This window comes from Aethalodelphis obliquidens, unplaced genomic scaffold (assembly GCF_003676395.1).
Source record: "Aethalodelphis obliquidens isolate GAN/ISIS:26980383/991018 unplaced genomic scaffold, ASM367639v1 scaffold20, whole genome shotgun sequence".
Taxonomy (NCBI): domain Eukaryota; kingdom Metazoa; phylum Chordata; class Mammalia; order Artiodactyla; family Delphinidae; genus Aethalodelphis; species Aethalodelphis obliquidens.
The window spans coordinates 19,211,091-19,226,042 of NW_020837964.1; the positions used below are offsets into that span (position 1 = coordinate 19,211,091).

The 14,952-nt window shown below is 41.7% G+C and overlaps 2 protein-coding genes across 4 annotated transcripts in view; both read right to left on the reverse strand.

Moving 5' to 3' along the window:
• Positions 1 to 632, reverse strand: part of PHAF1 (phagophore assembly factor 1) — a 28,274-nt gene extending 27,642 nt beyond the window's left edge. Inside the window, exon 1 of one of the 2 annotated variants that reach the window (XM_027119640.1) lies at positions 443 to 632. In XM_027119640.1, the coding sequence (XP_026975441.1) occupies positions 443 to 506 (64 nt within the window). In that variant the 5' untranslated portion in view covers positions 507 to 632. The remainder of the gene's footprint in view (positions 1 to 442) is intronic. The other variant, XM_027119639.1, reaches the window with a different exon arrangement.
• Positions 633 to 9,108: 8,476 nt separating this feature from the next.
• CBFB (core-binding factor subunit beta) overlaps positions 9,109 to 14,952 on the reverse strand; it is a 60,195-nt gene continuing 54,351 nt past the window's right edge. For both annotated transcript variants that reach the window (XM_027119670.1, XM_027119669.1), the window contains exon 6: positions 9,109 to 11,365. In XM_027119670.1, the coding sequence (XP_026975471.1) occupies positions 11,343 to 11,365 (23 nt within the window). In that variant the 3' untranslated portion in view covers positions 9,109 to 11,342. The remainder of the gene's footprint in view (positions 11,366 to 14,952) is intronic.

The following is a 14,952-nucleotide window of genomic DNA, read 5'->3' on the forward strand; positions in this document are numbered from 1 at the left end:
CCAGAAAAGCAAAGGGAGACAGACCACTGTGGCGGTGTTTAAGGGTGTCAGTCACTTCTTAGTTATTTGGTCTGTAAAATGGGGATAGAAATAACAAGAGTAGCAACCCCGGCGGCATACTTGAGATAATTATGCAGAGGAGAATGGGGCCTGGCCCTGAGTCAATGTTTGGGGCGTGTCAGCCATTGTTATTGTTATTATTACTGAAGCACTGCCCCAGGAGGGGCCCCGCTGAGGCCTGATGCAAGGGCGTCAGGGCCTGGCAGAGCGGTACGCTGCCGGGTCGGGGCGGTCGGAGCGGGCATCTAGTGGCTGGAGCTCCAAAGAGCCGAGGAGCCGCGGGCGCAGGGGAGTAAGGAGCAGAGCCCAGAGGTGGGAAGGGCCAGAAAGGAAGGAAGGAAGGATCAGCGAGTAGGGTCGTGAGGGAGGACCCCATACTCACCCAGAGCGAATTCCCATTGCTCATTTCCCAGAGAGCGCTCGGGCACTACCTCCAGATCCAGCATTGGTTCGGCTCGCCGGGGCGGCCTCTCTGCGGCAGTGCGGACGGGACCGGAGCTGAAGAAACAAAGCAGCAGGTGACCCACAGCCCCCGCCGACCCGCGGCAGCCCTGTTCTCCACCTCTACCCGGTCGCCAACGCTACCGGCCCAACACCACACCTCACCTGACCTCACCTCACCTCACCGGCAACAGCCTTCAGCAGCGGCGGCAGCAGGAGCGTCTGCGGCAAAAGTGGCGTGCGGGGCCGTAAAGTGTGGCAGAGGCGGGGCGAAGGCGGGATTTCAATCGCGGGGGCGGAGCTAAGGCGGAGTCACTCAGGCGCAAACTCCGGATAGGCTGCTGCGACAGTCCGGGCGAAGGCAGAGAGAGGCCTCAGAGTACCATCCGGAAGTGCTGGCGCTCTTGGAACGAGGAGCACCGTACTCTGTGAACCTCTACATCTGCACACCACACCCAACACGTTTCACACAAGGATGTCTGAACCACGCAATACATGCATGTGACATGGCTGTACAGCACCTGTCTGCCGTCTCTGCATGTACGGCCCACTCACAGTCACTGGGCGCAAAAGGCGAGTTCCGAGGGCGCACCACCTGAGGTCCAGCGGGGAGGGAGGACACGGAGTCTCAAAGCCCAAGACGCGCCAGCGCCCTGGCACTCTCGGTTGGTGCCGAGACTGACAGCGGCCGCAGCTGCCTCTAGTTGTTCAGGAATGATTCCTTCTCGCTGCGGCCCCTGGGGCTCGGGTCGAACTCAAAGCAAACGAGGAGTGGGCTCGAGCATGTTTGTAGGGGCGGGGCGGGGGGCAGTTGAGGGAGAGGACTAGGGTAGAGGGGAGGAGCTAAGCCCGAGCTCCTGGTTGAGTACCTTCAGCTGTGCGCAGCCCCCAGGGCAGCAGCTCGGACTCCGCCAGAGACGGCTTTACCGCCAACGCTGTGTGGTTTTGACCAAACCGCTGGTACTCTTTGTGCCTCAGTTGCCTCATTTACAAGTCGGGAGTAGGGGGTCTTTTAGCCTGTTCATCCTGAGCTATTGGCCCGTGCCCTGGGACACTCTAAAACTGAAAGACAACCAGGCTTCTTCTGGAGCTGACCCTTGGTGAATGCAGCCTCTGGATTCTCACAACCACCCTGAGATGCAAGATTGGTTATAATCTCACTTTACAGGCAGGAAAAAAAATGAGGCCCAGATTGGCTAAAGGCCTTGTGGACCTAGGCGGTAGAACTCAAATTCTTTGCATTACATTGCCCGGGAGAAAGGTTTTCAGCAGGGGAGAGAGTGACATGCTAAATTCTTAAACTGGCTTGATAGGAGTGTAACATGGAAGGCTCTATCAAAACTTGGCCACTGCTACTGGCAGTGGTTAAGAATCCGCCTGCCAATGCAGGGGACACGGGTTTGATCCCTGGTCCAGGAAGATCCCACATGCCGCAGAGCAACTAAGCCCGTGCGCCACAACTACTGAGCCTGTGCTCTAGAGCTCGTGAGCCACAACTACTGAGCCCACGAGCCACAACTACTGAAGCCCTCGCACCTAGAGCTGGTGCTCCATGACAAGAAGCCACTGCAATGAGAAGTCCGCGCACCGCAATGAAGAGTAGCCCCGCTCGCCGCAACTAGAGAAAGCCAGCGCACAGCAAAGAAGACCCAGCGCAGCCAAAAATAAATAAATAAATTAATTTAAAAAACAAACAGACAAACATGGAGGGACTTCCCTGGTGGTCCAGTGGGTAAGACTTTGTGCTCCTGATGGAGGGGGCCCAGGTTCGATCCCTGGTTGGGGAACTAGATCCCACATGCATGTGGCAACTAAGAAGTCTGCATGCCACAACTAAGAGCCCGTATGCCACAACTAAGACCCAGTGCAGCCAAAATAAATAAATAAATATTGAAAGACAAATACGGAGAAGGATGTCCATTTGCAGAATCCTATGCCAAAATAATAAAACTAAGTCACTGAGATGTCCACCAGTAGGAAAGTGGCTAACTAAACTCTGATATATATGTATAATAGGATCCATTTTTTAAAATGAAGTATATCTCTATGTGCTGATGTGGAAGGAGCTCCAAGAGAAAAAAGCCAGGTGCAAAATTGTATAGTATGACCCATTTTTTTCCTGTAAAATCAGAAATAAAAGAAACATTGGCCTTAGGGCTTCCCTGGCAGTCCAGTGGTTAAGACTCCTCCATGCTTCCATTGCAGGGGGCACGGGTTCCATCCCTGGTCGGGGAACTAAGATTCTGTATGCTGTGCGCATGGTGCGGCCAAAAAAATAAATAAATAAAATAGAACATTGGCCATACCGTAAAAGGGAGAACATTTCTTGAAAGATAAACAAAAAATTATCAATAATACCGAATACAGGGAAAGAGGCAGGGGCCAGTGATCAGGGGGACATTTACCTCTTACAATGCATGGCAAGCGTTAAAGATGTGTTGTTGGGCAGCTGGCCTGGAGAAAAACATAAGGTTGGTGGGGAGTAATCTTAGTCAATTTGGAATGTCTGAATTTAACTCAAATCCAACTAGACTAGGAATGGTTCTTCTATTTAAAAAACACTTGGAGGGACTTATTTCTGGTGGACAACGAAGGGTATAAGAGAGGAAGGAGAAAGAGAAAGCCACACACTATGGATAACAACGTGATGATGGAATAAAATCCATATTTTATGGCAAGACAAGAAAAATTTAAACATAAAATTTGGGCCTCCTCCCTCCCCTTTAGTGTGTGTTTTGCACCTGCATTAACCAGACCTCCTTAGGCGATAACATTCCTTCTTAATCTCATCAAGGGTCACAACTCCTTGAGATAACCTTTCTTCTTAATCTTGTAAGGGGCCATGATGACCCATGACCCACTACTCACCTGGTATGCATGATCTGGATTGTGTAAACTGTCAATAGTATGTCATTTAATGTATAGCCCACTGTCTCAAAAACTTATATAACTGTGCTTTGACCTCTAACGGGTGGAAGAGTTCTCAGGGCTTTCTGAGAGGCAGTTCCCACGTTATAATCCTCAATTTGGCTTGAATAATATTTTCTATTTCTTTCTTGAATCGACTGATTAATTTTTTCATCAACAGTGAAAAGGAGTTTTAGTTTGGAAAACCCAAGAAAGAGGAAGAACAAGGTTGGGGATGCCCCTAAGAATCTCCTTACTGGGATAATAGACAGGTTTCTGTGCACAATGTCAGTCAACAACAAATGGTTATATTAGCTCATTGTGCTGTCCCAAGCCATTGACATAAGTGTGATCCACCCAGGTTTTTGTCAGGGGTAGGAATGACAGCTTTGGGATGGTAGTCTGGGAGGAGGCCCGAGTCCAGAGCCTGATACACAGAGCAGAAGCAGGAGGTGTCTCAGGGGAGTAGGACCACTTGGGAGAATGTCAGCAACTGCTGTTCCCCCAAACTGAGGGTGCGGATGTTCAGAAATATTGAACTGGATGTTGGTGAACTGCTAAGACCTTCAGGGGAGCACAGGTAGTCATCGAGGTGGTCCAAGTCAGATATGCAGGGACAGCCTCAGGTCAAGGTATAGTGAGTGATTAAGTACATGGACTGGGAATTTGAATCCCAGTTCTGTCCTTTAAGAGTTTTATGCCTTGGGCAAGTTACTTAATTTCTCCATGCCTTAGTTTTCCTCATTTGTAAAATGACCATAACTTCACAGATTTGTTAGGAGGACTGCAATTGTAAGAGTGTCTGAGTTATGGTAAAAGCTTTGTGTGTAACTACAAATTAAAAAAAAAAAATCTAGTAGTGGGCCTTCCCTGGTGGTCCAGTGGTTAAGACTCCACACTTCCACTGCCAGGGGCACGGGTTTGATCCCTGGTTGGGGAACTAAGATCCTGCATGCCGTGCGGCATGGCCAAAAAAAGAAATAAATTTTTTTAAAATGGTTTTTTAAAAAACCTACAGAGCTGTTAATTAAAAAAAAAAAATCTAGTACTGACAGAGAACTGATGGAATCCATTGGCAGGATCTACAGATTGGATGTAGACGATGACAGAGAAAAAGAGTCAGGGATAAAAACACAGGTTTCCAGGGCTTCCCTGGTGGCGCAGTGTTTGGGGGTCCGCCTGCCGATGCAGGGGACGCGGGTTCGTGCCCTGGTCCAGGAAGATCCCACATGCTGCAGAGCGGCTGGGCTCGTGGGCCATAGCCGCTGGGCCTGCGCGTCCGGAGCCTGTGCTCTGCCTGTGCTCCGCGACGGGGGAGGCCGCAGTGGTGAGAGGCCCGCGTACCGCAAAACAACAACAACAACAAAAAAACCCCACAGGTTTCCAGCTTTGGGTAGCTGGATGGATGGTGGTGTCAAGATAGGAAAGTAGCTGGGGAAACTGACACTGGAGGCTGGAAGGATGCTAATCCTTTTGTTAAAACTGTCACATGTGGTAATTTAGGAGGCAGGAAATGTACCAAGTTTGAAGCCCTAGCTGAAGAGCTTGGAAAGCAGAATCTTAGTACCATGATTACTAATTGCTTGTATTTATCAAGGTAAAAAACAAAAAACAAAAAACCAGGGATGGGGCCATGGGTCATGGAAAGCGATGAATTGGGGAGTCTCTCCCAATCAGTCTTACAAAGAACACTCCCCTCTCAGAGTAGGGGGCCTTCAAATGTTCTCCCTAATGACATTTCATAACTGTCATTTCATAAAAGACCAATGACTTGATTCTTCCCTTTCTGAATGGAAGTGTTTCCTGCAGTTTTCCTGTCCCTATTTCACCACTGTATATTGGCTGTGTGGGCAGATAACCACATATCACAGAATTTTAGTTCAATACCTGATCAGCTGGGACTTTTAGGTTGTCTCCCATGGTAGATATATTTTGTTGAGGGCAAGAGAGTAAAATTAAATATTTAATAATTCAAAGGGTGGCCTGTGATAGTCATTGGAGCTATTCACAAATATTCTCTTTCCTGGACAAAAGGTAGGATTGTGGTTTTCTGCCCAGATGCAGCTGGGCATGGCCTTGTGATTTGCTAGGTCCAATGAAATGTAAACAGAAGTCTCATGTGTCAATTTCAGGTGACAGTTTTAAAAGTGCCCCTTTCATTACACTATTTTCTTGGCTCTGTCACATGGCTGGCAATGTTCCAGTGATGGCTCTGTCAGCCTAGGTCAATCACTGATGGGTATTTAACAAATAAGAGATAAGTCTTTAAGCCAATAAAATTTGGGGGGTTTTAGGCAACACAACCAGCCTATCCAGGTAAGAGAAACAGGGGAAAATTGCCAGTTATGTCTCCTGTACTTTTTTCTCCAGCTTGAAGTGTTTCCATGCTCACTAAACTACCCTTAATCTCCCTACTGGGTCACCATATGATCAGTGGGACTGACTTGCTGCTTCTAGTCTTGTTCTATCAACCAAAACGAGCTTTGTCAACCACCCATTCCCTCAAACTCCCAACCCCTCAGTGGCTTCCTGCTTGCCCTAGGGAATTGTCCAGACACTTGAACATGGCTGGAAAAGTCCATCCAGCACTGCTTGTGACCCTCACCCAGGCCCCTGCTGACCCTTTCAGATTTGTCTCACTGCGGCAGCACCCCCTCCACTCCATGGTCCAGTCGTACTCAACTGCGCCTAGTTTCTCAAACTTGCCACGTTACCTGTAATACTTTTGTCATCTTCTCAATGCTGGAATAATGTCTGCCATCTTTCAGATGTCAGCTCAGATGTCTCAAGGAAGCCTTTTCTTGAGCACCCAGACCAAGTTAGATGTGCCCCGTAACAGCCACAACTTCCAGTACAACTTTAAACAATACTGCTTTTGTTTAGGTTTTGAGCCAGACTGTAGGTTCCGTGAGGGCAGAGACAGTGTCTCTTTAGGGCACTGGATATATACATTTTTTCCCCTAAATGATCCTAGGAGGTAAAATCATCATACTTTGTTTTAATCTCTTTTTTTAAACAGTGATAGTAAGCCTCAATTTTTTTTTTTTTAACATTTTTCCTTTTGGTTGTATGATCTGTCCTTTGCCCACTTACAATCCTAATATCGATGTAAGCCAATACATGCAATTTAAAATTTTCTACTAGCCACATTAAAAAGGAAAAAGGTAGTTAATTTTAATGTATTTTATTTAACCCAATATAACCCAGTATATAAAAATATTTTAACATGTAAGGAAAATTAAATCTATTTTTTTCTTTTGTATTAGATTTTGATATTTAGTATTTTACACTAACAGTGCATCTCAACCTGGACACAAAATTTTCAAAGGCTAACATGGAATGTAGTCCTCCCAAAACAAAGTTTTAACAGAAAAATATTTAACACTGCCTCAGTTTTTAAATTAAAACATAAATTCAGTTTCTTCGTTTTACTAGCCACATTTCAAGTGCTCGACAGCCACACATGGCTAGTACCTACCATACATGGATATACATGATTTCTCTAACAAAATATTTCTCCCTGTATCTTATCTTCTCACATTTTCAAATGTTTCTGAAACCTGAAAAAGGCCAATAATGACTTTAAGTTGCTTATTCTGGCCAAAAGCTGAGAATTGACTAATACAGTGACTTTTAGAGTTATCTTGTATTTAAACGAACTAAACTGCCATTTCCACCCATGATTCTACTCTACAAATTGTAATTTTCTAGACTCGGAACATCTTTGAAATGCCATATCTGTATATATGGTGGTGATGCAGGAAAGGGAATTGATGCTACCAGGAGAATCACGCCTTGAAATATGCCTGCAAATGACTGAAATCTTACCTTTAAAGAATGTTGGGGAGATCAAAACGCCAATGTTGTTGTTTTCTGTTTTGGCTGTGCCACACAGCCTGTGGGATCTTAGATCCCTGATCAGGGATCGAACCCGCACCCCCTGCATTGGAAGCGCTGAGTCCTAACAAATGCACTGCCAGGGAAGTCCCCCAGTGTTGTCTTATAAGTACTCAGTTACATATATAAATATGGCAAAATGGCTGTGGTGGTTTTAAAAATATGTCCATAAACTCTCTGACACCTCCCCCCTTCAAGATGAAGCTTAGTAACTCCTCCCTTTCACTGTGGGCCTAACCCAGCAACTCACTTCTAACATAATGAAATATGGCAGCCCAAGATTAGGTTATTAAGATGTGGCTTTGGACTTCCCTGGTGGCGCAGTGGTTAGGAATCCGCCTGCCAATGCAGGGGACACGGGTTACAGCCCTGGTCCAGGAAGATCCCACATGCCATGGAGCAACTAAGCTCGTGTGCCACGACTACTGAGCCTGCACTCTAGAGCCTGCGAGCCACAACTACTGAGTCCACGTGCCGCAACTACTGAAGCCCGTGTGCCTAGAGCCCGAGTTCCGAAACAAGAGAAGCTACTGCAATGAGAAGCCCGCGCACCACAACGGAGAAGCCCTGCTCGCCACAACTAGAGGAAGTCCACATGCAGCAACAAAGACCCAACACAGCCAAAAAAAAAAAAAAAAGATGTGGCTTTCATCTTAGGCATGCACTCTTCCTTGGATCACTTGCTCTGGGAAAGCCAGCTGCCAAGTCATGAGCTACCCTGTGGAGACACCCACATGCCAAGGAAGGACTTCTTCATCCCCAGCACCTAGGAATCAAGGGCTTACACCCAATGGCCTGTGAGAAACTGAGGCCAGTCAATGGCCACGAGTGGGCTTGGAAGGGGATCCTTCAGCCACAAGTAAGCCTTGAGATGACGATAGCTCAGGTTGACAATCTGACTCTAACTTCAGGAGAGACCCTCGATCAGACCACTGGGCTTAGCTTCTTCCAGATTTCTGACCCACAGAAACTGTGGGATGATGTTTACTGTTTTAAGCTGCTAAATTTGGGGGCAATGTGTTATGTAGCAATGGATAATCCACACAATGGCTTATAGCTTGAAAAAGCTCCCCAGTGCCAAATGAGGCATACATCAAGTAAGAGATTTCTTTTTCCAGGTAGCCCCAAACTAACATATCCAAATACCTGTTTCTAGAGGTGATATACTTATTGAAACCATGATGCTACTGCTCAAATAATTTTTGAAATTAACCCTCAGAGTATGAATCTTATTCTTTGGAATTTTGCTTCATGGTACCAATTCAGCATTTAAAGGTATTTGTTATTTGCAATAAGTCTGGTAGTGAATAAGCATATTTTTCCTTATGGATCAAGCTTAGGACATACTTCTAGAGTAAAAGGCTTAATTTTCTGATGTAGGAAAATGCCAAGCAAAGTCCTAAGAATGTCTGAAATGACACCAGCACAATCAACTTGAGTGTATATTCCTAAAATGAATAGTTTGAAAGATGGTAGTTATTTGGATGTGTAATTTTTGGAATTCTTCCTTCCCTCCAAGGTCACTACTCTATAGTCATACCTCATAGGATGGGTAAATCAAGGCAGATTTTTTGAAAACTATAATACCCACTGGGAAATTAGTATTCTTTGTGTTATATAAAGATTTTCTTTGGAATTAACAGAAATGACCACTAGATGCCACTGCTGTTGGTGGTGGTTTTTATTTTAAGGTTAAAAAGCAGAATGCAAGAACAGCTCAGAAACAAAATAAATTTTTATGTCATAATGAACACCAGAACAGAAATTGTTGGATTATGTTAATAAAGAGCCAAAACCCAGAAGTTCACTACACAGAAGTTTATTGTGAAAGTAAATTAAACATACAAACACACAATATGGCTAATGGTGGCAAAAGCAATCTGGTAGCTTAAGGCAAGTTTTAATGAGGATGAATTTAGAAAAGATGATGCAATGATGTAATTTTGTTTAAATATAGATTATGGAAAAATATCAAATTGTACCAATAACTTAAAAAAAAGCAGTTTTCAAAGCCTGCACTTTTGGAGAAAAAGGGCTCATGATCTTAATGCCAGCATTAAGACAGATGGAAGCAGCACAATGCTAAATGACAGTATGTACAGAAGGATGGCAACATGAACATTTAGTAACATTTGATCTTAGTTACTGGTGGACTGAAAGCCCTTAGCTAGAAACAATAGAGAAAAATGTGCCATCATCATGTTATTAGAAAAGAAAAAATTTAAGTGCAGAAGTCAAAAACCAAGGAGCTCTGTGATAAAGTAACCTTAAAACAGCACTGTAAGGACCACTTAAAAGGTGATTCCCTCAGGGGAAATTAGGGCACTGAGTGTGTAAACATGTGAGCTGCACAACACCAAATACCAACCAAATTCATTCATCGTACTTAGTTACACAAGATCAGCATGGTCTTTTATGATGCATTATTGTTTATAACAATTTAAACACACTCCTTTACCATGCATGACTTCAAATATATAACAAATATTTTTATTCTGAGATACAGGATATGTTTATGAATTATAAGACCTATATACAATGAAAGTCACACCTCCCTTATCAGTCAAGTATACATATATGTTTTAAATGCAATAACCTTATTCAGACTTCAGTTCATTTTCTGAATTGACCATGTCAGTTTTTCAAACTCTTTAAAATAATGCCATTCTATTTTGATAAAATACATTTTTGCAAAAATTCAGAAATGTAGTAACATTTAATTATGACCAAAAATGACCATGAAAAATATTTGTAAGGAGGTACCACATGACTTAGCACTTTTTTCCAGTCTTGTATTAAAAAAAAAAAAAAAAAGTTGCAATCAATTTGATAGTGAGCCTATTTCAAAAATATTCTTATACTAATTCATCTCAAAAGGTTCTATTAATAGTCCTTTTGGAAAATACCATATATATAACCTGTGAATTTTTTTCCAGAATAATTAATGGAAGAAAATGTATCCTCTGCACAGATGTACATTTTCTCTCTAAGACTAATCTTTCATCACCTAGAATTGTTTTTACAAAAGCATGCATTATAAAATACACATAAAAGCAGCTATCTTAAACATGATTTTAATACAACATTACCTTTGTAGCTGATTCATCACTGTCTCCAGTTTAATATGCTGTTACATACATGAAGAAGCTCCAGTATCCCTTTTCTGATTGACTTTAAAAAAAAAAAATCCCTGAATAAAACAGAAGCCAGCCTGTGACTTCTTTAGGCATTTCAGTAGAATATTATCATATATGGAGAATATCTCCACACAAACTCATGAATACAGAACAGAATCTAAAACAGATCTGGGGCAGACCAGAGTTAATACCAATTAAAATTTATGTTAAGGAAAGAAAAGGAACTGATTATCAACATTTAAAAGGATACTGCAACTTTAACAACTGTAAACTTTGTGTTAGAAGGTGTGGCAGACAGCTCTATGCTACTAGGTTTTTAGCTTGTAAATAATGCAAACCATCAGCAGTTTTAAAATGCCATAGACTATAAAAACACAGAAGGAAACAGGGGAAACAAAACAAAAAAACCAAGAACATTTATCTAAAATGAAGCTGTATAACCAACACATCTAAAATAAAAAAAAAAAAAATAGAGCAACTGATTAGGGGAAAAAACCCTCTGATAAAAATTTTAATTTCTTGACCTGTTCTAAAATGACATGAACTTTTAAATTAAAATGGTGGAAAAAAAGAGCTTTACAAGTGGATAGTTTCAACTCACTAAAATAATGTCAACAAGGTAAGCTTGCATAGAAGAAAATTTCAAATAATTACTGGCTACATGCATACAAAATTAGAAATGCAGGTATTATATCATAGTGCAAAACCATGGCAGTTGTGATGTCTTGTTACTGCCTAAGGTTGAGAAATAGACCGTAGTACCTCCAGTTATCACAGTTTCTGGTCAATTATTTCTGCCGACTAGAAATGAATATGTAAAGACGGGGCGGGGGGCACATCTTTTGTGCCACTAATTAGCGAAGTTTGAGGTCATCACCACCACCTAAACTGGATCCAGGACTAGGGTCTTGTTGTCTTCTTGCCTGCAATGACAAAATCATAATTTAGGGTTAAAACGTGTTTTGAAAATCAAAGTGCTAATAAATAAATGTTACAGTAGCACATAAGAAAAGTTTGCAACTAAAAAAATTTTCAGCCAGTATCTCCACATGTAAGAAGAAAAAGAACAATTTAGATTATGTATGAAATATTTTGTTAAAGTTTCCTTAAAATCCAAGAATAAAAAATCTCATTATATTCAAAAGAGCATTATCAAAATATGTACTGTGGATAAAAGAGCAACAAACCTACATTTATAGCTTTGGGAATAAAGGGTTTAACTTGAACACATGATCCAATCACCTTAGAAGCAAACTTTCCCATTTTCCCTTTTAATACTAGCTGACATTTTACATACTACTATATATAAAATAGATAACAAACAAGAACCTACTGTATAGCACAGGGAACTATACTCAGTATTTTGTAATAACCTATAAGGGAAAAGTATACATATCTATCTATCTATCTATCTATATCTATCTATCTATCTATATATCTGAATCACTGTGCTGCACACCTGATATTAACACATTGTAAATCAACTATACTTCTGCATGTACTTGTCCAGTTTTCCCAGCACCATTTATTGAAGAGGCTGTCTTGTCTCCATTGTATATTCTTGCCTCCTCTGTCATAGATAGGTGACCACAGGTGGGTGGGTTTACCTCTGGGCTTTCTTACCTGTACCATTGATCTATATTTCTGTTTTTGTGCCAGTACCATATATTGTCTTGATTACTGCAGCTTTGTGGTATAGTCTGAAGCCAGGGAGCCTGATTCCTCCAGCTCCATTTTTCTTTCTCAAGATTGCTTTGGCTATTTGGGGTCTTTTGTGTTTCCATATAAATTGTATAATTTTTTTGTTCTAATTCTGTGGAAAATGCCATTGGTAATTTGATAGGGATTGCACTGAACCTGTAGATTGCTTTGGGTAGTATAGTCATTTTCACAATATTGATTCTTCCAATCCAGGAGCATGGTATATTTCTCCACCTGTTTATATCATCTTTGATTTCTTCATCAGTGTTTTATAGTTTTCTGAGTACAGGTCTTTTGCCTTCTCAGGTAGGTTTATTCCTAGGTATTTTATTCTTTTCGTTGTGATGGTAAATGGGATTGTTTCCTTAATTTCTCTTTCTGATCTTTTGTTATTAGTGTATAGGAATGCCAGAGATTTCTGTGCATTAATTTTGTATCCTGCAACCTTACCAAATTCATTGATTAGTTCTAGTAGTTTTCTGGTGGCATCTTTAGGATTTTCTATGTATAGTATCATGTCATTAGCAAACAGTGACAGTTTTATTTCCTCTTCTCCAATTTGTATTCCTTTTATTTCTTTTTCTTCTCTGATTGCTGTGGCTAGGACTTCCAATACTACGTTGAATAATAGTGGTGAGAGTGGATATCCTTGTCTTGTTCCTGATTTTAGAGGAAAAGCTTTCAGTTTTTCACCAGTGAGAATGATGTTTGCTGTGGGTTTGTCATCTACGGCCTGTATTATGTTGAGGTACGTTCCCTCTATGCCCACTTTCTGGAGAGTTTTTATCATAAATAGGTGTTGAATTTTGTCAAAAGCTTTTTCTGTATCTATTGAGATGATCATACGGTTTTTATTCTTCAATTTGTTAATATGGTATATCACATTGATTGTTTTGTGTATATTGAAGAATCCTTGCATCCCTGGGATAAATCCCACTTGATCATGTTGTATGATCTTTTTAATGTGTTGTTGGATTCTGTTTGCTAGTATTTTGAGGAAATTAGAACACTCCCTAACACCATACACAAAAATAAACTCAAAATGGATTAAAGTCCTAAATGTAAGGCCAGACACTAAAACTCTTAGAGGAAAACATAGGAAAAAACATCCTTTGACATAAATCACAGCAAGATCTTTTATGACCCACTGCCTAGTGTAATGAAAATAAAAACAAAAATAAGTGAATGGGACCTAATTAAACTTAAAAGCTTTTGAACAGCAAAGGAAACCATAAACAAGACAAAAGACAATCCACAGAATGGGAGAAAATATTTGCAAACGAATCAATGAACAAAGGATTAATCTCCAAAATATATAAACAGCTCATGCATCTCAGTATCAAAAAAACAAACAACCCAATCAAAAAATGGGCAGAAGACCTGAATAGACATTTCAGCAAAGAAGACATACAGATGGCCAAGAAACAATGAAAAGATGCTCACCAGCACTAATTATTAGAGAAATGCAAATCAAAACTACAATGAGGTATCACCTCACACCAGTCAGAATGGCCATCATCAGAAAATCTACAAACAATAAATGCTAGAGAGGTTGCAGAGAAAAGGGAACCCTCTTGCACTGTTGGTGGGAATGTAAATTGATACAGCCACTGTGGAGAACAGTATGTTGGTTCCTTAAAAAGCTTAAAATAGAATTACCATATGACCCAGCAATCCCACTACTGGGCATATACCCAGAGAAAACCATAATTCAAAAAGACACATATAGGGCTTCCCTGGTGGCGCAGTGGTTAAGAATCTGCCTGCCCATGCAGGGGACATGGGTTCGAGCCCTGGTCTGGGAAGATCCCACATGCTGTGTAGCAACTAAGCCCATGCACCACAACTACTGAGCTTGTGCTCTAGAGCCCGCGGGCCACAACTACTGAGCTCGCGTGCCACAACTACTGAAGCCCGCACGCCTAGAGCCTGTGCTCCGCAACAAGAGAAGCCACCGCAATGAGAAGCCCGCATACCGCAACAAAGAGTAGCCCTTGCTCGCCACACTAGAGAAAGCCTGCGTGAGCAACCAAGACCCAACACAGCCAAAAAAAAAAAAAGACACATATACCCCGATGTTCATTGCAGCACTATTTATAATAGCCAGGACATGGAAACAAACTAAATGTCCACCAACAGATGAATGGATAAAGAAGATGTGGTACATATATACAATGGAATATTACTCAGCCATAAAAAGAAATGAAATTGGGTCATTTGTAGAGATGTGGATGGACATAGGGTCTGTCATACAGAGTGAAGCAAGACAGAAAGAGAAAAACAAATATCATATATTAATGCATATATGTGGAATCTAGAAAAATGGTACAGATGAACCTATTTGCAGGGTAGGAATAGAGAGGCAGATGTAGAGAACGGACGTGTGGACACAGGGTGGGAAGGGGAGGGTGGGATGAATTGGGAGATTAGGTTTGACATAAATACACTACCAGGTGTAAAACAGATAGCTGCTGGGAACCTGCTGTATAGCACAGGGAGCTCAGCTTGGTGCTCTGTGATGGCCTAGTTGGGTGGCATGGTGGGGGGAAAGGAGGTACAGGAGGGAGGGGATGTGTGTATGCACATGGTTGATTCACTTTGCTGTGCAGCAGAAATTAACGCAACGTTGTAAAGCAATTATACTCCAATAAAAAAAAATTATTGTGAGACAACCAGAAAAAAAAAAGTTAACAAAGGAATTCCAATACCAGATTAGGAAACTGATAGTTACCAAATGTTATTTTTTCCAATAAACAAGTTGTATTTTATATTAAGACATTTAAAAAATAAATTTAACACCAATAATAGC